General features: G+C 36.5%; 1 protein-coding gene across 10 annotated transcripts in view; it reads right to left on the bottom strand.

Annotated features, from left to right (window-relative positions):
* Nucleotides 1-5,817: 5,817 nt before the first annotated feature.
* Nucleotides 5,818-26,973, bottom strand: part of hts (adducin 1-like protein hts) — a 506,583-nt gene continuing 485,427 nt past the window's right edge. For 9 of the 10 annotated variants that reach the window (XM_067147801.2, XM_067147796.2, XM_067147800.2 and 6 more), the window contains 2 exons: nucleotides 11,696-11,837; nucleotides 5,818-7,597 (listed from right to left, as the gene is read on the bottom strand). In XM_067147801.2, the coding sequence (XP_067003902.1) occupies nucleotides 11,712-11,837 (126 nt within the window). In that variant the 3' untranslated portion in view covers nucleotides 5,818-7,597; nucleotides 11,696-11,711. The remainder of the gene's footprint in view (nucleotides 7,598-11,695; nucleotides 11,838-26,973) is intronic. The other variant, XM_067147794.2, reaches the window with a different exon arrangement.

The following is a 26,973-nucleotide window of genomic DNA, read 5'->3' on the forward strand; positions in this document are numbered from 1 at the left end:
ACGAAACCAAAGGGAATGCAAATAGTTTAATGTCATGTAGAATAAAATATCGATAGTTTGTAAGTGTGACGGTGGCGACACCTATGTATTGATTGGTAATGATATGCTCTTTGAGATGAAATGGTATATCTAAGTTAGTATACTTCTGTTCCATGTCTCTGTTATAATGAGAAGGCGGAATACAGATAATTGTCGTTGTTGGCGTGTGTGAAGCTTGGAATTGTGGTTGATGAATTAAGGTTTTACAAAAATATTTGTGGAAAACTAAGTGTATATTGTTAGAGTCTTGTAAAGAAATACTAATACACAGCAGGTATTTCAAATCTGTGTCATTACTGACAAATAGCGAGGAAATATTAGAAGTGGTACGAAAGCCAAGCCATCAAAGAGTACATGTTATTGTTTAGTATAATAATGGTGGTATGCGGACTTGTTAATCTAATACTAGACTGTTTCAGGTGTGATCTACTTGAGAATAATATGATGGTTTGGAAGATGAATTCCTTTAACAATATGCAAGGTAAAATGTGAAAGCGGGCTCCAGCCGAGACAATGGCGTGGTTACGGGGAGGATTTCCTGGACCATGCGAATCCCAATACCCTGGTCTGCAAGTCAGTAAACCACCAGATATTTATAATGGCTTTTCATGGTAGATTTTATTGCATTTTCTAGTAGTAAAAATGTAATTTAGTAGTGATAAGCGATGTCCTGAGGTAGTTCGTTGAAGTGCATAAAGCGACTTGGTATACTGAATTATTCTGGTATGTAGCGATTTACATACGCGTTTGGCGATGCGATATTGGAATTTTCACGGTATTATGTGCATGTGATTGTTAATTGAAGGGATTCGACTTCGAAGTTGTTCATATCAATTTGTATCGTAACTGCTGCATGGTTAACGAGTTTATGCGAGCATATGTGAGACGTGTAGGTGTATTATCTGCTATTTGCTTTACGTTGCACCAACACAGATAAGTCTTATGGCGACGATGGGATAGGAAAGGCCTAGGAATTGGAAGGAAGCGGCCATGGCCTTAATTAAGGTACAGCCCCAGCATTTGCCTGGTGTAAAAATGGGAAACCACGGAAAACCATTTTCAGGGCTGTCGACAGTGGGGCTCGAACCCACTATCTCCTGATTACTGGATAATGGCCGCACTTAAGCGAATGCAGCTATGGAGCTCGATAGGTGTATAATCTAGGCATATCTATATTGTGAAGTAAATGCTAGCTACGCACAGGTAATGGTGAATTATCAGTCGAATCTTAATTACACCAGAGTTATTAATATGATGAACAAGAAATTACGGCATATCGTTGTATTACAAGAAGATAATATGCAGGTAAGTAATGTATTTAGTGTGAAGCTACGAGTGATAAATATATGAGAAGACGTTATATGAATATATATAAGTGATAATGTGTATGCCAAGTGAATATTAAGTGCCAGTGATGTTGATATTTATTGTGGTAGATAATAAGTCAGTGCTGTATGATACTGTGATATACAACCGAAGCTTGTGGTGAGCTTGAGTGTGCTGAACTGGTTCTTATACTGAAATGTGCTGTGTATTGAGAGTAATGGAATTCGTGTGAGATGTGTTGATAGTTCACTGAGTAATCCGCCACGAAGCACTTGCCGTTTAGGCGTGTTGTGCGCACTTTGAAGTCAAGCGGTATTAATGGATATATATGCCACATATGCAAGTGTATATTGGGGTTATGATGGTGAAGATTATTAACTACGAAGCTGTGTCAACTATTATGATCTGATTTATTGTCACGACGTCATGATTACCGTAGTGGAGATTCACATTTCGTTTGTTTATGCTTTTCGACTGGTTCTGTAGCGATATGCTTGCGACATTTATGAAATTCACCACACACATGGCTACGAGGATGTGTACCATGATATCTTTTATAGGTTAAAAGTAGCACTTCATGGACTTAGTAGTTAATTAATACGTAGAGTATATATCATGCGATACTTTGATTTGATATTTGAATGTGAATATGTTGTGTTAATATATCTTATCTCATCATCCATATCATCCACTGTTTGTTACGTTAGATAGATCCTCAAAGGTATGTGTGAGGATAGTTGTGCATTTATTTTCGCGTTGATGCAAGCGTCTTCAGTACAATGTAATTTAATTAGGATGTAGTAGTAATAATTTAATTTCAGTTTATTTCAGTCGAACCATGAAAAAGCATTACTGTCTGGACCAAAACGACGAAAATAAATGTAAAAAAAATTCTTAATATGTACAACATGCATGGTATTGAGTCTGACGCAAAAGTATCAATGACAACGCAATTAGGCAATGAGTATTTTCATGTAGGTGGTTTCACTTAGGCAGTATATGCTCAATGAGATCTCATAATGATTGTCAATCTTAAGGTTAATATTATTTATTATTGTGAACTGGTGTTTGTATTCACAATTAGCTGTTGGAAGTTGAAAATTACATACCGATATCACTGCATTACACAGAGTTAGCGATAGATAAATGATTGGTTATGACTGATCTAGTTAGGACATTACCTTGAATAAACATGATCCAATCCAGAATATCTCAATTCTTTCATTATTATTTAGCTTACTTGTGAATTAATTCCAACCTCATGTTCACAATAAATCATAAGGCAATTCCAACATTAGAAATATGGTCAACTTTGTTGCAAGCATCATGCGAGTCAAGATCGTAGGGAGTATTAATAGGGTATTGATGGACTTGAAGCCATATAACGCAAGCACGCCATGAAGTCGAATGGATACTCCACATTTTAGATTTGAAAATTTAGTCGCCCAATAGGATTCCCAACTAGACATCTCGTAATCGATATATTTTATCACCATTCAAGATCAGGGATGCGAACCATCGTATTTATGCACCAATCAACCACCCTAGCTAGCTGTGGCGTCGCGGTTCGCTGAAGTTGCCCCACAACGAGAAGAACCAGTCAAGACCCTGAGTGTAGAGGACTTCATCCATATGGCGTGTTGGTACAATACATCAATTATATTAAGTTGTTTTATATATATTTTCACGACTGAAGCATTAGCAACCTTGATCATTAAGCTATTCACCGAGTTTCGTCGGCATTTAAAAGCACAGGGCCAGACATTGAGTAGACCTATGTTGTGTTGATCTTCAGGAGCTAGCATCTCGCTTCAATTAAATGATTCGTCTTCGACTTCTACACATTTTTGGGACTTCGCGCCTGACAGTGTATGCAGGCTGGTTGACTGAACTATTCACCTCTTCTCGTAAACATTTTGAGGCACAGTGCCGGACATTGTGTGTGTTGTGCTACTCTTCAAAGGCTTGCGCCGTGCTTCATGTAAGTGACATCTTCAACTTCTTCTGGATTTTATGATTTAAAATTGCACAGTGCTAATCCTTATTATATTGCCTCTTCAACTCCTTTTGAAAGACTTATCCTTTAATTTCTTGTTTTCCTATGCATTGTTTTTGTATTTTTAATCGGCTGATGATGACCCAGATTGGTGGTCGAAACCGGTACCGCTTTTAATCAAATAAGAATGTAACACTACATTTCTTATTTAATTGTATTGAATAGATTGAACCATTTTATTTCTTATTTCAATTTAATTGTGATACAGTTCAATGCGGAACATTATGAAATTTTTATTTTTAAATGCCTGTCTATGTACGGATACAGTGAAAGATACAGGGCATCTACCATTTCTAAAGAGGAGAGTATTAAAAGGCGTGAAAAAGACTAGAGAACACATACGAAAATCTTTCCACTGGGACTTATTAAAAACCGGTAACAACAATGTACTTAAAGGTGTGTAGAACACCAGACAAAAAAATATAAAAATATTTGCACTGGGCCCATAAAAGTATCAGCGAGTTATTAGCAGGTCACTCTCTTTCTAAAACAAACGTCAATTGAAGCCTATTTCGGACCAGAGGGTTATTACATGGTTTCTGATCATACTCTTTGATCATGAATTATTTGAAGGTTAAACTCGGCCATGCGCAAAAGGATTACTTTGAAAGTCATCTCGAATGTGACAACACTTTGATCAATTGGATCAACTCGAGTCTAAACTCGAAGGCATGTGTTTCAACATGCGTGCCATTGTTGTCAGATGCGGATGTCTACTTCCTAGATTTTAATTTTGTCTTCATTAGCAAGCGATATCACGATTTTTTCAGTATTCATAACTGGTCTACAAAATAATATGACCACGCTAGTCAACTTCACATGATTATGTTCCTAATCCATACGTAGGCTATCACACGCCAAATATTCTGTTCCCTTCACTGTATAACTCAACACAATAAATTTCTAACTTCGGAATGGAATGTGAAATGCAAGCACAAAGCCGGAAAGCAAAACTGAACTTTCGTGAGGCTAACGGCTGGCTTCACAAAGGTGTAATTTACCCTATAAAGTTCAGGACTTCAAGGACACTTCTCGTTTTCGTGCAACTTTTTCCGACCGGCCTCCACTGGCGAGGACTCAATCTGTGCTGGAAATCACGTTCCTTACAAAGGGATGACATAGAACATTTTCAGGGCTAGGAAAAATGTGATCGTACTAAGTGGTAATAGTGAAAATTTGTGATGCGATAAGTGAGGTATTTTTGTATAGATTTAATAAGACGTGAATTGGTACTTCAAAGATTTCATTGTATTTTCTAGCGTGTGGTCAAATTTTTGGTAAGGCTATTCCCATGTAAATTTATAGAGAAAAGTTTATCATTACTTTACTGGTGCTTGAAGTATGTTTTCATTATGCATATAACATTAACTTAGATTAGATTGTGCAATTTGAATAATTAAATCGAGTGTTTGTCACAGAACACACTGGAGTGATAATAGTCCAATTTTTCAGAAAGAAATTGAACATCTGGGTTCATGATTCTCGGAGTTAGATAACTAACGAATAAGCTGCAGTATGGAAATCTGCGAAAACGCAAGTTTTGAACAAACTGATTGCCGTTTCATACCGATTTTAAGAAAAATCTGATATAACGACAATCCGCTATAGCAAGTAAATTTTTCGCCGTTATGAATTCTCGCTATAACTGTGTATGTGAAACAAAGAACACTTTTTTTTTCAGATTAGAAATATTACAGAAGCACCATTTACTTATTTTATTCAGCGTATGCCTTTTAGTGCTGGGAGTGTCCGAGGACAGGTTCGGATCACATGAAGCAAGTCTTTCTATTTGACACCTACGGGCGACCTGCAGGAAAGGGACGGTGAAAGACTGCGCCGGGACATGCCCTCCAAGGAAGCATAATGAAAACAACGTCCTTAATCAGAAACAACCGATCCCATCATCAACGCTGAGAACAAAAATAAAGTATGAGGATTCAGTCACTACATCTGTATTGTTGGGAGGATGCAATGCAGGAAAGTAAAATGTGGGAAACACAAGGAATTGGGGAAATCTTAGCTGAAGGTATTATAAGTCCCAGAACTCACAGTACCTTTATATATCTGTTAAGCGGTATGTGCAATTGGTTATCTCCTGCATAATATGTGATCCCTTGAAATGTTTTACTGAAGTTCTATTGTAATTGAATATAATCCTTTTGGGCATGTGGACAGGGAACAAAAAATGTACCTTCTGAGCTTCTTAAAGATGAGTAATATCAATTAAATTCACTGTATTCTGTTTTGAAACATTGTTCTTAGGGACATTCAGATTTCACTGAACTCAAGTGTAACCACTGTAGCTTTTATATTCATATTTACAATGTCTTCTATGGACTGTACCAAGGTCTTGGACAAATACCTAGGAAAAAACTGGTTAATGTTACAAAGTGATGTAATAACACTGCAGTCCAACCTGAGGTTGTAATTTATTAATTCTCATGTAGCATTTCATTATGTTAATAATATTGTTTTCACTTTTTCTTTTTTACAATTATCACGTAAAGTGAACAAGAACAGTATTGAAATGATTTCAAAGAATACAAAAAAATATCTCAGTTGAATTTCAGATTATGGTCCAAAAATAAAAAATATAGCAATCTTCCATTCACAACACAAACAGTGCTCTCCCCTAGTTGCTTCCCTATTTCAATCTTGCTAATAAACTGTGAAGTTTCAATATCTTTTTACAAGAATGGATAGGAATTCAGCTCATAAGCATTAAAGAACTCTTAAATAACCCATGTTATTATTATTCCTTTCAGAGAAATGATAGCATGGGACCGGATCTATGTACACGCATAATTTACATCTACAAGGTATAGTTTTATTTTATGTGATGCAACCTTCTTACTTCTTCAAGTCTCTAAGATAATTCTTGTCGTCTACTAAGCAAGCACTGATGGAATATTTGAAAACCACTTTATAAGAAATGCTTTCAGCATAACAACATTGAAAGAATAAAAAGAAAAGTTATAGGAAAGCCAGAGAAAGGGAGAAAAAATAAAATAAAAATAGGCATGTATTTAGCACAAAGTCAACTAGCATCAATAAAAAAGGGGAGGAAATATACACAAAACCTTACACCGTCTATGTCGAACAATAAGTCTATAAACTGATATGAAATTCGTAAATAATACAATATATCAAAAATTAAAACATGCTGGTTGTTGTACCCAAAGATCTGTTAATATAAGATATGTAGTAAAATCTAACTAATTCATCAACAAAACAATAGCTCTCAACAAGACATCTTCAACATGTTCATGGTGGGTTTTATAATACACTCTCACTCTTCAAGTCCAGACACTTCATTAAAAAAGAAAAAATATATATATATATATATAAAGAGAGAGAAAGCAAAGCCTCAAGTTTTTTTGTTTGCTGCACCATCTCAAATATTTCACTACTCATTTAAAACTGTCCTTTCATAAAAGATATTGCAAACATCAATTGTGTACACATTAACATAAAATATGAGCTGCAAGCAAGATGCTCAGTAGAACCACCTTTAGCTTAAGCAACTCAGTCTAAGATGATTCTGCACCAATTTTTGGCAGCTCGTTCCAAGCAAATTGAAGCCTCAAAATCCCACGACTTCATTTCATGTTACCACTTTTTTTTGTTTGTTTTTGCTTTCTTTGTGCACCACAGTAAATTATTTCATTCTAGTCTTCAGCACTTTTGTTCCTTATAAATTTGCTAATCGCTGTTGTCAATAAAAAACTAATAAATGATGCCAAACATTAGAACCACACCAGCTCGATAAAAAACCCTGAAATACTACAGTACTACTCTGAGGGGTACTCTTTGAGAATCGAGTGATTAAAAAGGAAAGCATTTTAGGCTTGCACATATAAGGATAATCATCTTGAAAAAACACCTCGTATCTTAAATTTTGCACTTTCTTCTTTGTGATCTGTACAAAGCTAAAATATATATATTCATTTAAAAATAAAACAGTACAAGAAGCAGGCCTGCCATTTCATAGCAACACCACGCAATGTAACCAAGCAAGGGGGAGTCTCTTGCATGAACAGTATTGGTGACACACGCGACATCCACACATACTATATGGAACGGATGTTGATCGTTGGCAACTAAATGCTAACACAAGTCAACAACTGGCAGTATTGGTTCTTCTGAAAGATGGTGGAAGTGGTTAGTTTGCAGTATCTGAAATTAAATAAAAAACAAACATTAAACCCAAAAGTTTAACTAAGAATTACAAAGCAAATTAGATGTACTCAAAATAAACTTTAAACTTATTAAGTAGTGTTCAGTACTGTACCGGTTACGACCTGCACATGCGTATTTTTTGATAGTTAATTGCATTTAATCATCACGCGTAATATTCCGAACAAGCCTGGTTTGTTTACATTCGGTGGAACGAGCGAGCGAGTCGAGGACAGCTGTGTGTGTGTGTGTGTGTGTGACATAGCGGCAAGGGCAAGATAGATCACCCGCCTGACACGCCAAGTGTAGCTGGCCTGACCTGGTATGTTCTGGATTCAAGTGTCACACTTTCACGAACATTCGATTAAGAAAATTATAAAACTCCTCTACTAATTATGGTAGCGACTTGAGCGACATGTCATTTTGAAGGGAATCACATAAACGTCGCAAAGCGTGAATCTCAAGTAAATCCGTCGAGGGATTCATGGGATAACCAGCTTCAAGGGATCACGCTATATGACGACGTAGAAGCCCCCAAACCGAATATAAGGAGGGCTCACTTTAGCCTGATCAGTCAGTCACAGCTGAGTATTCAGCCTGGCTCTACACGCTGCCGTAGTCGTCAGAGGCTATCTTCGAGTAGTTACAGTCTTCATGCGGAACTTAAACCATCACGACCATATGGGACTTATCAATTGTGCGCGCGTGAACTCTAAAATTATTCAAAGTCTTTCTGAACATGGACTTGTAATATCTGTGAGTGTTAAGGAACAAATTATTCTAAGTCTTTGTGGACATTGACTTGCACTTTCTGCCAGTGGTCAACTTTAAAATTATTCAAAGTCTTCATGAACATGGACTTGTCATTTTCGCGAGTGTTAAGTCTTTATGGACAGCGACTTGTAATTTCGCCAGTGGTGAGAAACCAATTATTCAAGGTCTTTATGAACTTTGACTGGTATATTCTGCGAGTGACGAACACATTTTCGAAGTCTTTGTGGACATTGAGTCCATCAGCCACATCGGACTTAGGTGATGAGTGATTACGTGCAACATCGTCAGAGACCATCGGAGATTATCCAGAACATCGGAAGTTCGAGACTTACTCATACACGACCAACCTGGGTGTTCCGGCCTCATCTTAACGGAGTATTTGGCATCTTCCGGAACGTGTTCCAGCCTGTTCGGCCCGGTGAGCTGGAGACCCGGACCATTAAAAGGACGATGTTGAAGACAACCCCTATCTACAATGAGGTGATGTGCAATTAGATATGCATTTAAGGAATAAAGTCTTATTCAATCGGATTAAAAATTTTCTTGTAGATAGGACCCTGCCTCCTGTACCAAGCCTTAGCTAGTGTCTATCCAGTTTCGCCCTGAGAACTATTTCATGCTTACGTTAAAATTAAAATCTTAAAGTTGGGCTCTTTTACTGGTACAGTACATGTTAAGTACAGAACAAAAAATGGCCAATCGGACACCAGTGGGATCTGAAACCACAACCTTCCACTTTTGCGTCAGTTGCTATTAGATGTACTGAACACGAACTAATAAGCTAAAAGTTTATTTAGAGTACAATGCGGTCATGAAAATTAAATATTCATTAAATTAGATGTAAATAAACGTAGGTTGTAAATATAGATAAGGTAAAAAAAAAAAAAAAAAAAAAAAAAGCATCCTATATGTAATGTCAGATTGAAAATAAAACAAATATGAAGAGAGAGCAGCTTGAACATGGTTTCAGAAAAACGGTGACCAATGTTCTAAGATGATTGGTGGTTATTATTGTTTTAAGAGGAAGTAGAATATTCTAAGCGTTATCCAAATCAACAGCTCTGATACAAGAAGTATGCAAAGTATGTTTAACTCTTGAGAGATAGCAATCATGGTGACAAGAGGCTGAACTATCGGACAGCTGAGTCTGCATACCTGTTATTTCAGGCTATTTTTGAATTTTTGGTTTCTGGCAACATTATGTAACTGTGCACTGTAAACACGGCCCCTCGATGAGTACTGATGTCTATAAACGCGACAAAGCTAGTAAGCAGAAACAAACTAGTTGGAGGCTGATAAAAAGTGGATGCAGAAGAATTAGGAGTGATGTATGAAAATATGGAGATAGAATATCTATAAAAGAAGAGTTTTGTCTGTACATTGCTCAGAATTTAAAAAGAAGGGTATTTCTGTATCGGTCGTATCCATAGTAATAAGGAAGTGCAGGTTTTAATTTTCCGTAAATTCTGGCTGTCTGCATGTACGATTCATGTTTTTTAAGTAAGTACCGTTTTGGTATTCCGCCGATGCAGCGCTGCGGTCGGCATTCCGTGCGTGTGCGCTGTGTGCCTGCATCTACTGGCAAGGCTGAGACGCCATTACGGCAATAGTCGCCCTTGTGTACGTTTGTTGGCAAGCATTTGAAATGGCCTCTCCGATTGAGAGTCCTGCCGACTGTGGAGTCTGGTCTATTATTCGTTTTCTGAGTGTAAAAGGTTTGAAAGCTATCGATATTCATCATGAGACCTGTGCAGTTTACGGACCAAACATTATGAGCGATGGAGTGGTTAGAAAATGGGTTCGAGCATTTAAAGGTGGCCACAAAGATGTGCATGATGAAGAACAGAGTGAGTGACCTTCAGTCATTAGTGAAGATTTGGTGCAGGCAGTTGACGATGAATATCGATAGCTTTCAAACCGTTTGCACTCAGAAAACGAATAGCAGACCGGACTTCACAGTCGGGACTCTCGATCGGCGAGGCCATTTCAAATGCTTGCCAACAAACGTACACAAGGGCGACTATTGCTGTAATGGTGTCTTAGCCTTGCAAATAGATGCAGGTACACAGCGTGCATGCATGGAATGCCGACCGCAGTGCTGCATCAGCTGAATATCAAAACGGTAATTACTTCAAAAACATGCCTCGTATGTATGCGCATCACAAGAAAACGACTGAAGAGAATTTAATAAAAATTGGTATGTAAAGTCCAGGAATAAGTCTCTACAATCTAGGCCATAAATAATTATATTCATCATGCTGAGTGAAGTGGTAGTTTAGGGGAAGGCCTAAAATTTAATTCTCAAATATTTATGTTAGTGGTCCTATCAATAAATAATAACTGAAGTTATATAGCATTACATTTCCGATCATTTATGTCTTATAGATTTTTACCATACCGGCTAGGATATCAGAGATATTCATGAGTTCGGATTTTTGTTGCTAAGTTCATATCAGCGCCGAGTCACGAGAACATGAATAAACAGAATTTAACGAAAATCGGTACGTAAAGTCGGGGAATAAGGAACTACAGTATATGCTATAAATAATTTTACAAGTTGCCCTAATATCACAGAGTTGGAAGAAAACTAAATGTGAAGGCCTACAATATATGAAGCTTATAAAACTGATCAACAATAACATTACGTTGACCACTGTTGGTTGTGATGTGCATTGTGTCTTCTGCTGCCACTTATCTCCGATAGATGGGATTACTACTGTGTACCGAGTATAACAGCCTGCCTGAATATTGGAGGAAAGTAGCTGGGGAGTTAGATCTGTCTCTTCTTTAGCATCCCATTCCTCTGGTTCATAAATTTCCTGATACTATTGGTACGTAACACACTGGTTAATCATAGCATTCCAGCTATTCAATCACTACTCTGAGGCACTGACTGGAATGAACGTGTGCACATTTAATGGAATAATGTCAGAGGAGAGTTCGCGGCTGTCTGCAGCCTGGTCATTCCAACACTGGAACTTTGGACTGTTAGATCGGCACTGTAGTAATTTTCGTTAGAAACAAGAAAATGTGCGGTTTTTCATTTGATCGAGTATTTTATGTGATGACATTGCTTTGAATCGCTACATCCCTACTGACGTCATAATGACCTACATTGACTTCAGTTCGGAAAACGACAAAGACAGACTTTCTGAGAATTCTGTAGCGAAGCATGGGTACATCAGCTAGTTGGAAATAAATTTATTGATGAGCCACCAGTATCCTTTAACATGCAAAACTAAATGTCCCTAGGGACGTGTAAATTTTCCTAGCAAAGCCTGTGATCTCGAACTGAGCGTTAAGTTTAGATAAATATGTACTAACCCAGTAGTTTGACTACCTATGCTTCAGCCATCTTCTTCTTTTCCTTCTTTTTCTTGAGGAATGATGGTGTCCTCAAGCCTTTCTTCTTTTTCTTATCCTTCTTAGGAGACTCTTCCGTTGACAAATCCTTAGTAGGAGACCCCTGAAGCAAAACATCAATCAAATGATCATGTTATATATAACAGTTAAGATTACAAGACAAGGCATTTGCAAATAATACAGGTATCATGACAATCAGAGTTGGGGAAACAACTGAGTAAAAGTAATAAAATTACTTGTAATAATTACTTTTCAGTTATTTTTAATTGTAATTGTTACTATTTTTAAAATTAATTTACTCCTTGAAATAAAATTGTAGTAGCATACCTGCCAACTTTCCAAATGACCTATCAGTAAAATGCCCGTACATCAAAATATGCAGGAATCCAATGCACCAAAAGGCGGTAAACATGACAAAACTAAAGTATTTTCTTCCTTCAGATAATTATGAGTTCAACAGCATTAATATAAAACACTACATGCAACCGATGACATTATAAAGGGACAAAGTATTTCACCTCAGTTAAACTAACACAAATATCTTTAAAATGCATCAATGAAATCTACTTACACAACACAATTTGTTTACGCACATGACTAATTAAAACATTGAAGTAAAGAGTATGTTGCTGCACATAATTATATGCGCACAAGTTACTTACAACATCACAAGCACATCATCATTCTGATTTAACAGCTAAAGTTGTGGCTTGCTTTGGTTCGTTTAGAAAGTCAATAAAACGTGTGTTTGCATTACATGCTTCAGAACTTAAAGTCTTCAAAATGGAAATGGCTTCCAGAGTTCCATTGGACATCGATGACCTGAGCTGCGTTCTGTTCTTAACCAGGCTAAAAATTTGTTCACACTCTGCATTACTATGTGATATGGCAAGTATAGTCAGCATTAATATAGAGATCCTGTCATATTTATAATGTCCATCAGCTCCACCGATATTCAACAACTGTGCCCATTTCGAATAATTTGTATCTTGGTTAATTACAACACCGGACAAGTCTTCTATCTGAAGAGCCGCAAACTGGCTTTGGTGTTCATTCACAGCGTCATCTCGTTTCATTTTCTCTTTTACACAAAATAACAGGAACTCTCCAAAAAGGAATTAACAGAAAAAAACTGTGCTTCTTCAATGGCATCAAGTTTAGCAACCTGTGCATGTTTTAGCACATTGTTCTTATAAGGGAACTTGTTAACCATGTAGTCACAGACTCCACAGAAATAGTTTTTAACTGACAACAAAAATAGATTTGTCTTCATCTTGCAGCGCCTTAACCAAGTTTGAGGTATGAATGCCAATTACCAATTCATCATCATCCTTCTGATTCTGGATTGGGTGATACTGGACATCAAGCAATACAGACCGTTTAACTACACTTGGCTTCACAAACTTGGTGAGCATTTGTAACGATAGATCCATCATTAATTCAAGCAGTACATGGATATATGCAGAAGCATTCTGAAGGACTGTATTGATCATATCAAATGATGGGATAGTCATCTGTAAAAACAGTACAAAATGCCTTGTTTAGGTCAGAGGAAAGAAGCAAGCAGCTTTACTTCAGATGCAATGGGATTCACGTTTCTGAGAACAGGTATGTCACGTTTGGAAGAACATGCCAATCTTTAAGCAGAAAATGAGGAGGAGGGAGGATCACAAAATCTCTTCATTTGTTTGTCATCAGATTTACAGGGTCCTTTGAAAAAAAAAAAAAAAAAAAAAAAAAAAAAAAAAAAAAAAAAGAAAGATAAATTGGCAGAAATATTTGGAGCAAACACTACCACATCATCCTATAAAAAATAAATAAAAAAAAAGTGGATCCCACTGATATAATAATTATTAGATTATAATCTGTCAAAACACCTGGCTAGGGATAACCATCTTGTACACACAATCTTCACCAACTTCTTTGTTTCTTTTCCATGCATACTTTGAAGTTTCTGAAGACATTTTCTTTTGGCACACTTCTCCAAGTAATAGAATTGATGAGATTCTTGTTATTTTCTAACGAGTAATGTTACAGCAGCTTTTTCAGTGGATAAGTTTGTTAGATGGCAGCTGCAACCAATACAAAAAATATCCTGATGAGCTTCTTTCAGAACTGCTAGAACTCCATTTTTCTGTCAAATCATAACAGGAGCATAATTTCAGACAGTTCTTGATTGAGACTAATTCCAACTGCAACAATAGCAGCTTTCCTAAGTTGCGCACTGTCCAATCCCCCTCCAATGCTGGTACCAATAAAGCAGTATTTATAATACTTTCTTGAGCAGCATCATAAAAAGTAACCATTATGAGATACAACTTGGAATCTGTATCATTGCTTCCATCTGCCAACAAAGAAAATGGATTATTCTGTAAACAAGTAACAATGTCCTGTGTTACAGTACGCACCATTTCGTTCAGTAAACATGTATTTGTGCGACCACTACCATATTTTTTTTGCGATATCTGACGTAGGAAACAACTTTCTGAACAAAACTCCTGCATGATCAGTTGCACTGAATGGAATGTTGTTTTCCACTTAAAAAAAAAAAAAAAACCACTCAGCCTTTATTATATCGTGAACATCTCCAACTTTGCCCCCCAAAAAACGGTTTATTTTCTGATTTTCTTCCTTAGATTTAAAATTACCAAGATGTTTAACACACTTTACACGATTAGTCCGGTTGTTTTTTCCGCCATGTGCTATGTTAATATAACAAGAGCACATGGTACAAAAGGCAAATTCGTCAACTTTTGTTTTCAGTACAGATGGGAAACTCAAAGAATAGGTTTCCGTAAACACCTTATGTTTTTTCGTAGATTTACTCATGATTAGCGATAAACAATAATACAAAATAAGCAACAAAATTCATGTAACTCTACATCTACTGTATATAACCTCAGCTTCGCAATATGTGGCAATAAATAAATTAAGCGACAAACATGATTCACAGGTTTTTTTTCGTAACTACATGACCTATGCTTTGTAATTTGTGGTGAAGAACAAAAGAACTACTTTTTATACAGAACGCTAAAGGTTATTATCGAACGAATCAATGCAGAGAACAAGCGAATGGTTATGCAAGAGTCATAATAGAAAAGTAAAATTAAAAATCCACCTTTTCAATACCAATATTAAACCAAATAAGTTATAATATTTACTCTGAACTAGTTTCGATGCTGGCGAGCGTCATCTTCAGCCAAATATGAGAACAGGCAATTGTAAATATACATATCATTAAATCAACGCACATATAAATACACTTAACCCTCTAAGCGCCAACGTCCTTTTGAAAGCCCCTTTCGTTTTCATCTTAAAAATGCCAACGTCCTTTCAAAAGGACGTTCAGTATTTATTTTTTATTATTAAAAATAACAGTAATTTCCTTTCAGAATTTCCCAATATAATTTAAAGACTTACTTTTTTTTTTTGCAATAAACAGCATCGTTTATTTTCAAGGCCATTCTTACAGTACATTAGTCTAATCAGCAGGCATATTTATTGGTGCGCTTTACTTGGTGCGTTTGTGCAAACTGTCCGCTCTGTGTCTAGTTGCTCTCGATCTTTTACTTGTTCATTTATTGCTGTGAAAATGATTATACAGTATATCCATTGTGCTTGACAAAATATAAGTGTGTTTGAGAGGCCTTTTTGTACCGCAGTTAGTAAGTACTGATATATAAATGAAACAAGTGTAATTAGACTTGTATTTTTGGCTCATTTGTATAATTATATAAATTAATTATTTTTACTACAGATTATTTTAGGCACAAAATGAATAATTTTCAATATAGCTTCATAATAGGTTGTACTAACCAATAAATATGTTCGCGATGTATAAACATTTTTTGTTCTACCTGAATTTTATTGCTAAACTTTTGTTTTGTTTTATTTTTAATTAATATTTTTGGGTTTTGGCTGCCAAATGTTTACTAATGGTCATAAATCGACTGAGTAAGGCTTTATTCGTAGAGGTAAACATATTAGTAAAACATAACGAAAATTTCAAGTTTCTACCTACAATAACAGCTGAACTGTGAGTGATCAAACAAAAGCTTGCAAAAAACGGAAACTGGCCTTGGCGCTCAGCGGTAGGAAAACCGTATTAGCATGCGGCGCTCAAAGGGTTAATATGAGACTTATGATGCCCCTAAAAGTATCTGGAGAATAAAACTTCAAATAACCACAATTTCAAAATCTTGAAGTCACGATTAGCACGACACTTAACACAGTATAATCCTTTTCACTCAAGTTAGAACTTTGGAAGTATTGAGTTCGATTTAGAACTGTTAGATTCTCAAATTAATAAAAAGTCTTGTTATAAATGAAATGTTATACAAAGGTAGAACCACAGGTATGGCAGGTATGCAATAGGTTACATTCTGGTAATCGATATACTTCACATCAAGAATTTGGCAATTTTCGAGCCCCAGCACTTGCAAGGTGTCTTGTCAAGGGTATATAATGTGCACTTGTGATAACAGGTTGAAATTTAGATAATCGTGAACTATCCTAGTTGATAATTGAACTGGAATATACTTGTGATGATAAAGGGGTTAAGAATTTCCATTCACCTACTTGAATTAATATTTTGAATTAGCTGGTCCTGAAAATAATTAAAAAAGAATCTGACATGTAAACTTTGCTTGGGAGCAATCTTATTTACAGTTTGTTTAGTCTCATTTAGTGATGATAGCCACTTAATATGTCTATGTAAAAAAGTATTTTTTCCTTGTAAACTTAGGTATCCTTCCAGCCCCATGTAAAAAAAAAAAAAAGTCAACGATTATTGTAATGACTTGTGTTCTGTATAGTAATTGTAACTTTCCTGATTAATTGTTGAAAAAGTCATTAGTAATCGAGTAAAATATATCAGGTAAATGTAATTCAGCCCAATTACTTTTATTATGTACTTTTCCTCATCCCTGTCCATAATACAGCAACAGTCCCATGGCTGCAGTTTCAGAAATAAAACTATTAAATAGCAAGGAAACACTTCTAATGCACAAGTTTTAAGAGTGCCACGAGCTTTTTTTAATTTAGTAGCACAAAGGTTACAATTTTTCTTACAATTAAACTAAGAATTTGCTTGCACTGGTCAACACTCGCGTATCAATTGAGAGGGTCAGTCACTGACCTCAGTGACATTTCTTCGTCCTAACTCTTAATTAATTGGTTCATTTATTTTAAGCAATTGTAACATTTGTCCATGACCAATATTCTGTGGGTTGACAAAAATTGGAGCCTCAGATGACAGTTCACCGTTTTGTTATTGCTATTCGTGGATTAATATGTTTAGTTGTGTCAAGATTATTATGTGGGCTAACAACATGCGAACATCCGGTGACAGTTCCTTGCTGCATTATTGTTATTACGGTATTTGATTGTGTACCAGCAACCATTAGTCAGTAAATAGTGCTGGAAAAAGTGGTTCTGTTTTCATCGCTTGTTCTAAAGTGTACAAATGGCCAAGTCTGACCGAGAAAGAAACTGATGAATGACTCGAAAACACAGACTGTGAATTAAGTTGCAAATTATGTGCAAGGTCAGACAAACTGAATATATTGTTCAACAAGCCCCTACCATAGTTTTTGGATATCAATGAAGTTTTAGAGCACAGAAAGCATCTGTTATACCCTGTTGATAGTAAAAAGTAATTCCCAAAACTGGTAGCCAGATCACGAGTATTAATAATTGATAATCTGCGTGAAAATCATTGGGTTTATTAGTGTAACACACAGCACTGGTTACTCAAACACTCTGTGCATATCAATAGAAAAGTGTGTACAGTTATTAGGAAATCATGGAAAACTATCTTCAGGCTGCAGATGGTTTACTGTCAGTTCTACATCAGTTACTGTGCATGTTCCATTTCCATACAACACTCCATAGAAAATCATCTTAATATGAATGTACAACACGTTACAGTTAAACAAAGTCCTTAACCTTTTGGAAGCTCTCGATCAGACTCGTTAACTTTAAGGTTAGATTTCTCAAAAAATCGGGGCAAAATGTTGGACAAGCTTTACCTTCAGTATAATTATTCCTCAGTGTAATGCTGAAATCTACTATTCATTTTAGAAGCGCTATCTCCGGAAATATATCATCTACTCTACAGAATAATGTTCATGAGCACCAACATAGCCGAATGCATAGCGGTGATTTTAGGAACAACTGTGCGAGAGTGATTCTGATGTTACGTCTCAACGGGAAGCTGATGTGTGACAGGACAAGAAATACAAAGGATTGTGTCGTTACGTTCAGACAGGAAAGTGAAAGGTTGTAGACATAATCTCTGTGTGGAATTTGTCCAAGGAACCCAGGACACCATCCAACAAGTCTTCTGAAAATACCACATGATGAAAAATTATCAATGAACATTGATGACTGACTGACAATATGAGGTGTGTCCAAAAAGTAAAGTTACAATGGCTGATATCCATTGAAAAAAAATGATTGTTAGACGAAACATCCATTACAAATTATTTACCGGTCTTGCTTTATTTTCAATATAACTGCCTCCATTGTTTACACACTTGTTATCTTTGGGCTCTGACTTCTGTATCCCATTATCGTAGAATTCTACCACCTGCTGCCGGAACCACATTTCCACTTCATTCTTGATCTCTCTTTATTCGTGAAAGTGTAATCTTGCAAAAGACAAATGGAAGCTGCACAAATGGTTCCCTTAATACTCTTACGAAGTTAAACTGTTATCACAGATGGCCTATTGCTCCTGCATTTGTCATGAACATTGTTCTGCCTTCTGAGAATTCAGCATGCACTTTGTTCTATGTTGTAGATTGGGAACAATATTACTTTGTTAATATCTGGAAGGTATTCACATCTAGTATGGAGAAAACTTAGGATAGAGCACAATTCACATTTGGTGGAGTTCTGAATTGGTGCAGCCATTGTTAAGATGTGTTGCTTGAACTAGACTCCAGTTAGCAATGAGGAACAGTTGCGAGACGAAAGTCGAAGGAATAAAGTCAAAGCCAGTTTAGCCAACGTACCTTCGATGTTAGGCCCCTTAAAACAACAAGCATCATCATCAGTATCAATACATTACCTGTACCCTTTAACAGGCTGTAGCCTTACTTTCTGGACATAAATCGTATAAGAATTTTGTACAGATTTACTTTCAAAAGTGTTAATTGTATAAAATAAATCTCTCTGCAGTTTATCTCCTACTTGCTTTATTTTGAACTAGATCTACAGGGGATGCAAGTGGATCCCAAAAGGTTAAGAAATGCCTTTCTTGCTTGGGCTAGTCTATATGTCCTTACTTCTCTAATTACTGATTACTGTACAACCCAAACAGCAACATTCATCTACCTACTTACACCATGAGCCATTACATTACAACCACCCCAACCCAGGAACATATAGCGTGCCTGAAGCGGGGAGAATAGCATGTGGCAAGCTGGTAGCATGGCATATGTGGGATAGGTCTACAGAGTTGCTGTTAACACATTAGCTGCCATGCGGGGTCCAATTGGACTGGCAGTACAGGTATTTATTAATACCTGCTCCGCTCCGACAACAGCTGGTTGATAGTTAATGTGAAAAGGAACTCTTATACTACGCATTGTAGTGTGGAAAAATGAGCCACGGTATCTCAAGTGACTCTCTGGTAATCCGATGATGAAACACTGTCACCCAATTCGGTTGGCTACACAGCATAGAACACTTACAAAATGACGCAATGTGCAACATTAGTTATCGGCCTGACTGGGTCGGCATATGATTGATATTGTAATGACTAATGGCAAAGGTGAAATTGAGAATTTGAACAAATTATTTGAAATTGCAGTGTACTTCAGTAGAGAGATGTGATAAAGAATGGTGAAAGGACCTGTTTCCTGTGAAACGCCTGCTGGCCAGGTGAGAGCCCATGTTCAGTGGCCTAAAAAATTTTAGTTCACAGCCAAGACGTTCAGTTTCAGCTTTCAAGCCAGCCAGCTCCCTGGATGCATCTAAGTAATCACTAATTTTCATGGACACTAACATGCAATAGACCTTGATTGAATTCTCGCACCAAATCTATTATGAAAGGCTAAACAACGTACAGTGCCTGATTGGGTCGGTAGTTGTGAGCCCCCTGAACATGAACATTTTTGCCTTGTTCATGGTTTATTAGCAGTACACATGCACAAAATAAGAAATAAGGAGAAACTAGGTTTAGTTCAAAATGGTGCTTAAGTGTGGCAGCTAACGTGTTAATAGTGTCAAAATGGGAAAATTGGCCGATCACTCTGCGTTTCATAAACGGAAAGTTGTGACAGCACAGGGTACAATGATAATGGCCAGCTCAATGTTTCCCAGCACACTGTTCATTAAACACTACTACATATGGGACTGTGGAGTCGATGACTCAATTGTACCCCAATGCTAACTGCACTCCACCGAAAGCAAGGCATGAGGTGGGCACAAAATCATCGCACTGGACTATGGATGACTGCAAAAGAGTTTGCCTGGTTTGATTAATCCAGATTCCTGGATCATCACATTGACTGCCGAGCTTGTGTATGCCACTTTCCATCGGAAGCTATGGCACAGGCTATTGGAGGTGTGATGATCTGGGTAATGTATTCATGGGACACATTAGGGCCCATTATTCGAGTACACCAATCCCTAACAGCTATATGGTATACAGACGTTACTCGCAACTGAACCAAGTCCATCTGTTCATGACAACAGAGTTCCCTAAGGGTGAATGCTACTTCCAACAGGATAATGCACCCATTGAACATTTATGGTTCCACTTGAAAAAGTGGGTTTGTGCTACATCACTACCACCCAGCAGTGTATGTCAACTGGAGGACTTGCTGTTGCCCTTGTGGTACCAGATACCCCAGGATACCTTCTGCTACCTCATACCTCACCAAGTGGCTGTGGTTTTGTGGGCAAAAAATGGTCCTGCATTGTATTAGGTATATGATAATCGGTATATTTCTATATCACTGAGCTTCATTCAATCTTCTCCAAGGCTAAATTACAACACATCCTCTGCAGACTGAGGTAAAATAACAATGTCTTCCGCAAAAAAGAGTATTGACCTTTCTCTTTGATCAGTACTTCTTTTTCCAAATTTCTTCTTAATTTCCTTCAACATCTGTTCATCAATACTGTACCAGGAAGACATAGGCCCTGGAACATTAGTTGTATAAAATCTTTGATCATTAAGGAATGGCTGAGTTGTAACATCGGAAACAGCTGTACGAGGGAATGTTCTAGTCTCTACTGCTCCGTGTAAGTGTGAGGGAGACAGTGAGAGAGGGGAACAAGGTCAAGTGACATCAGCGCCACATGTATTTTACCTCCCCATAGAAACATCCAGAAATTATTTTTCCAACTTCTAAACGGCTCAACAGATAAAAATGAGACAAACACCAACGTGTAGCCCACATTTCAAATGTAAAATGATAAAAATTTGAGATCAATCCATCTATTAGTTCAGAAGATATGAGTAGAAGTTTGGGATACGTAATCGCTCCTCTGTCGCTTGACCCAGTGAGCTCGCTTCCAGCGGTGTATAAATAGGTCAACGACTTGAGGGGGATAGTCAGTTGAAATCTACAACTCGATCATGGCTGAAGGTCATGCTGCTTCGTCACGTTGCGCGAGATACGAGTAAGTCATATTGTGAGACTTTGAATTTGTGCAAGATCGTAATAAGTTGAAAACTTCAACCGCGTCGTGGACGTGTGGAATATTATAAAGTACTATAAAACTGAGTTTCGTCGTACGAGACTTACGAATTTCTTGAACAAGTGATCTCGTGTTATTGACTGTGTATTTAGTTAGAATTGAAAATACCAGTGTTAAATTTGCAAGTTATGAATCTCATTCCGTATTGACGGTTATCAAGTATTGACTTGTATTGATAGGAGGATTTTATAAATATTTTCTTTTGTAAAGTGTTAAATTTGCCAGGTTGACAGCCTTATGGACTTTCTTTCTTAATCACTTGCGGTGACAAGCATATTAGGAAATTGTGCATGGTAAATTAAACTTTCAACTAGTGACAATTTCGTGAGTTTTGAGACAAATTTCTCGTCTACAATTACGATTGTGAACTATTTGATCGCTATCGCCGCAATACGAGGTTCAGTGACCATACTCCAAAATCATCTATATAACATCTGAAGAACCGTATTGCAAATTTATTCCCGAGCCTTGTGGTGATTTTTCTACCTGGCCCAGTAGCAAAGTCAACAGTAACTTAGAAGACAAAATACTGTGTAGTCGACATACTTTGCCCTTGTGGCAGCCTCCGCATGGGGGAAGTTGTAATAATAATAAAATAAGTATTATTCCACTCGAATATTCAGTGATTAATAGGACGGAGTGTAGCTAATTTTCACGTATTTTCTTGAATATTCGATCAGTGTCGTGAGAAAAGGACTGAATATTAAGGAAGGACATTTTATGGTGATATTAGGTCATACGAACCCTTATTATAAAAACTCGCTCATAAAATTCACTTAAGCAGTGAATATTAGGATTCTAGAGACTGCTGTAGAAGTTACACGTTAACTGCATTTACTAGTGAATTTAATGGACTGTGATAGTCATTCTAATGCCGAATTTACGACGTAATCTGTGGATATTATGAACTGTGCTAGTGTCTAATTTCATGTCTTACAAACTGTGTGGTGAAAGACTGTGCCTTCGACTTCAGAAGCGATCTCATTTTATTACCACAGAAACTTAACGTGTAGTTCGACTTGTGACACTGACTGTGCTTTTTCAAGTCACATATTCACTGCCATATTATAAAAGTGTGAGTACAAACTATGCATTCAAACTTATTTCAGTGTGAAATGCAACTCATTAATGAGTGGTGTCTTCGAGGGATTAATTGTGGTGTCTTCGAGGGATGGAACGTGGTACGATGCTGATGCTGAGTTCGACTCCAGGCTGTTCGCTGCAGAAGTTCTAGTCATCAAGCTGCAGAGCTGTACTTCATCCATTCTTATAAGCAGAACACAGGTGATATAAGTGTATTTTACATCTTCTTGAGCAAGTAATTACACTTAGACAATAACTGACTCAATCAATCTCAATATTCAACAGTGCTACGTTTATCAAATGAAAAGTGCCTCGTCTAACACAATTTTTGATCGTGTGAATTCTAATCCTACTACTTGTAGAAATTGTAGAAGGTCATTTAACGAAACTTTAGGTCGTATTTAAATGAACTTTAGGTTTCTCTCCAAAGCAAGCATAACTGGAGATCCAATTTTAAATGAACTTTAGGATGTCCTTTTCAAAGTTTGTGTAATCTGAAGTCATTTCATAACAACTTAATTGAACTGTAGGGCTTGTTCTATACAAGTGTACAATTTAAAAATCTTGTTTAATTCATTTAGATGAACTGTAGGATTTCTTCAGTAAGTGATTGAAAATAAACTGGACTGTAGGATTTCTTCAGCAAGTGCAATTTTTAATATTATGTTTAATAATTTTAGACTGACTTTAGGTTTGCACCAAAAGTGATTGATTTAATTTTCTTTGCAATCTTGGTCAATTGACAAAGTGGTTGAATGAAGGTTTATGATCAAAGTGTTATTTTGAATCTGAGTCTGTGTGTGAAATCTTAAATGAACTGTAGGGTGTATTGAAATCATAGAAAGCTGGTATTTATTCTGGACATTATTTAAACATCGAGTGGATGTATAGGACAACGACTCAATTTATTTCAATCACAGCAGCATATATAATTCAGCCATTTAATTTCTTCCTGAAGAGATCAATTGTTTTGAGAAATGAGAAGCAGGGTGATTTGCTTGAGATTATCAATAAATATTGTCAAAAATGTTAAATACCATCTATTATTCGCCCTGCAAAATTATCCTTCTCTGTACCTGCTCCAATAGTAACCGTACACAACCCGAGGTCCTTCCCATGCTCTTGCCCAATGCTTTAGCATTTGTGTGAATGGTTTTCAAAGCTATTTTTAATGAAGGTTTTTTAAAAAATATTTGAAATAGGATATATGTTATTATTGTTAAAGGTAAATCCGGTAAACTTCTCTTTAGGGGGAGGTTCTTTTCCCAAAGTAGTCTTGGGTTCACTTCTAAATTTATTGAGAATTTTGTTCACGAATGTTTTATTGAAACCATTATCTTCGGCTATAGTATAAATGGTGTTGATTTCTTTTCTGAAATTCTTACGGGATAAAGGAACATGAAGAGCTCTAAAAAAATCATACTATTAGAAGCTGCCTTCTTCTGCATCCCCGGGTGTAGCGAAGTCTGGTGAATTGTGTTTACTGTGTGAGAGGACTTCCTGTAAATATCAAAGGAAAGGATTTTATTATGATTGCGAGTGATAGTTAAATCGAGATAATTAAGAGAATTGTTGTTTTCGGATTCTATCGTGAACTTTATATGAGGGTCAAGGTTATTACTGTAAGTAATTCAAGAACTGTATTGCTATCTGTAGTATGGGAATCTGGATAATGAAAGTGTCATCAAGTAGCGTGTCCAGTGTTTGATACCGTTAATTCTGCCTATGATATGAGTGTGTCAAGGAAATCCACGTAAATGTCAGCTAGGATTCCCGAGGCCAGTGACCCCATAGGAAGATCCTTCTGTTGGTATACAGTATTATTAAAAGTGAAGACATTATTTAATGTAAATCTGAGGATCTGAACAAACTCATCTATCTCGCCTATAGTCAATTTACTGAATTCGGAAAGATTAGCTTTTACTATTTTTAATGGTTTTATTAATAGGTACATTTGCGTACATATTAGGCTGAAACATGTATAGACAATGTCCCATATAACAGATGGTTTGTTTTGTATTGAAAAGGAGGATCTTATACATACTTTTTATTTGTGAAGCGATAACCGTCAATACGGAATGAGATTCGTCACATGCAATAATGAGCAGCTACCATTTTCCGAAATTTGCTACGAAATGCTTCTGTGGCATTATAATATGGTGTCCATTGACATTGTTGGTTTCTCACATAGGTGACTTCAATGTATTTGCCTAGCTCAATCAGATCCTCATTGCTGTCATTGTATAACATGTCAAATGTATTTTATAGATCTTCCAATGGAATGAAAGGGAGAACAAAGTTCTTGAATTTGTTGCTGATGTTTTCATTGTTCCACATTTAGATAAAAGTCTTGTAAACCTAAACTTTGAATATTTATACAATGATGAACAAATGAATTAGAGATAGCTGCGTTTCTGACAAAATGGTGCTGTGGTCGGCCCCGTACGGCGTGATATGCGACTATGGACCAGCAAGTTGGCAGAAAGGTGATACTTGTTTTGATTTGGGCAGTAGATTAAAGTAATATGTACGCGACAAGTTTGGTCTTTCCAGCTAACAACTGATCCAGTAAGTGAGTAATTGTCACTAATAGAACCAAGTCGTCTTTTCATGCTATCGTAAGATAAAACTAATTAAAAATTTGTTTTCTTGTTTTTAAAGGAGAGGGATAGTTGTACCTGGCTTGTGTGTTGTCCATGTCAATAAAGGTCAAGGTTCTGTTTCGTTTTTCTAGTAGCTGCTTGTCAAATATATCGGGAAGTTTTCTGACAGCATTTGAATTTTTATATATTTTCAGGAGTGAGATATTGGAATTAAGTTAGTTCCTTCCTTTATATGTTTAGGAACCAAAGAAAGATCGAGAAGGACTATGAAGTAAATGAAGTGGCCGAGACAAAAAGAGCTGATAATAAATTAACGTTTTTCGACGCATCAATCTAGAATTTTATACACACACACACTCTTTTAGCAAATTTTTTAATATATGTTTTGTACTGTTAACTACAGAGGTGCCAACCGCTGAAGTGGATTATTAGTAATCCCCACCCCACCAAAAAATCCAAGTCAAATCCAAAGAATGCTCTTCGACAATGACACGTCTTCTGCCCTTCTTGACAGCAATGTGTTATAAACAATATATTTCACTTCACCTGTTAGTACTGCGATAAATGATGCTTTGTAGCTTATTTTGCAGCTGCTTTTCAGTAAGTTTTTTGAAGCATCCTTCCCCCTGCAATGATGTTTCTGTCTTCTGACTATGAGCAATTCCAGTGTAAATGTGCTTAATGTAGGGCTGAATTCCATCTGATTTTTACTATCAGCACTGAAAACTTCTGGTGTGGGGAAAGTTACTCTGAAGTGCACTTAATACAGTACTGCAAATACAACATTACCAAGGTTCTACAATGAAGAACAGAGTAGAGCTCCTTCATTTACAATGAATTTCACAAAGCTCATGGATAGCAAAAGAAACAGATGATCGAATAAGTTTCGTTGCCAACTCAGAAGCATTGAAATTAGAAGGGTTGAGCAGTATGCTCAAAAGAACTGAATGTTTTTCTTCATTCCTTCTTTTCACAGAATTTGTTTTTGTTTTTCGTGATAATTGCAATTCATCTATAAACCTATATGTTCAACCATCACTTTTGTACAACTATATCCCATACTTAATTTTTGTATGTGTATTAATAATATGTATTATTTTGTGCATGTCAACTACTAACCAGGTACCTGATTTTTTGCCTTGAGGTGATAATTTGACTGATAATGCCCTCAATGAAGGGCGAAACATGTCTCAAGTGGAATCACTAATAAATTCCTAATTTATAAAATTTATATGTATTGAATAGGTGATAAAACAAACCTTTTAGCATCCTACATTTCGTGATAATGCCGTTTTTCCATAATCATTTTCCCTTTGACAGTAATACCATAATTGTGAAGCGAAATCCGCAATAATTACCGACAAACCATAATTGTTGGCACCTCTGTACCTATAATCTAAGATCTGTATTTACATATTTTGTAAGGTGATACATTTAAAGTTTTTAAATAATTTAATCAAAACATTTCAACAGTTATTATACAGTAGATATTTAAAATTATTTTAATGTGTCAAGTGAAGAATTTGGGATTACAATGATTTAACAATTCCAAGAGTTTGTTTGGTCATTTTTACACCGGTGAAGAAGAGAACAGTAAGTTTCTTGAAACATGTACGACTTTTAATAATAACAAAAACACTTAATAGTATTGACAAGGAGTTTAAATAAATGGATGTATGGTTCACACCACTCTTTTGCTGTAAATAACCCACAACAAATCATGCTGCTTTCCATTTGATCTTTCCCAACTCTTGAATTAAGAAATCCTTGTGAGGGTTACATACACTAGAACCATGCCCTAACACGGGGTCTTACCAGTGACTTGTACTAAAATAATTA

The sequence above is a fragment of the Anabrus simplex genome, chromosome 5 (assembly GCF_040414725.1).
Source record: "Anabrus simplex isolate iqAnaSimp1 chromosome 5, ASM4041472v1, whole genome shotgun sequence".
Lineage (NCBI taxonomy): Eukaryota > Metazoa > Arthropoda > Insecta > Orthoptera > Tettigoniidae > Anabrus > Anabrus simplex.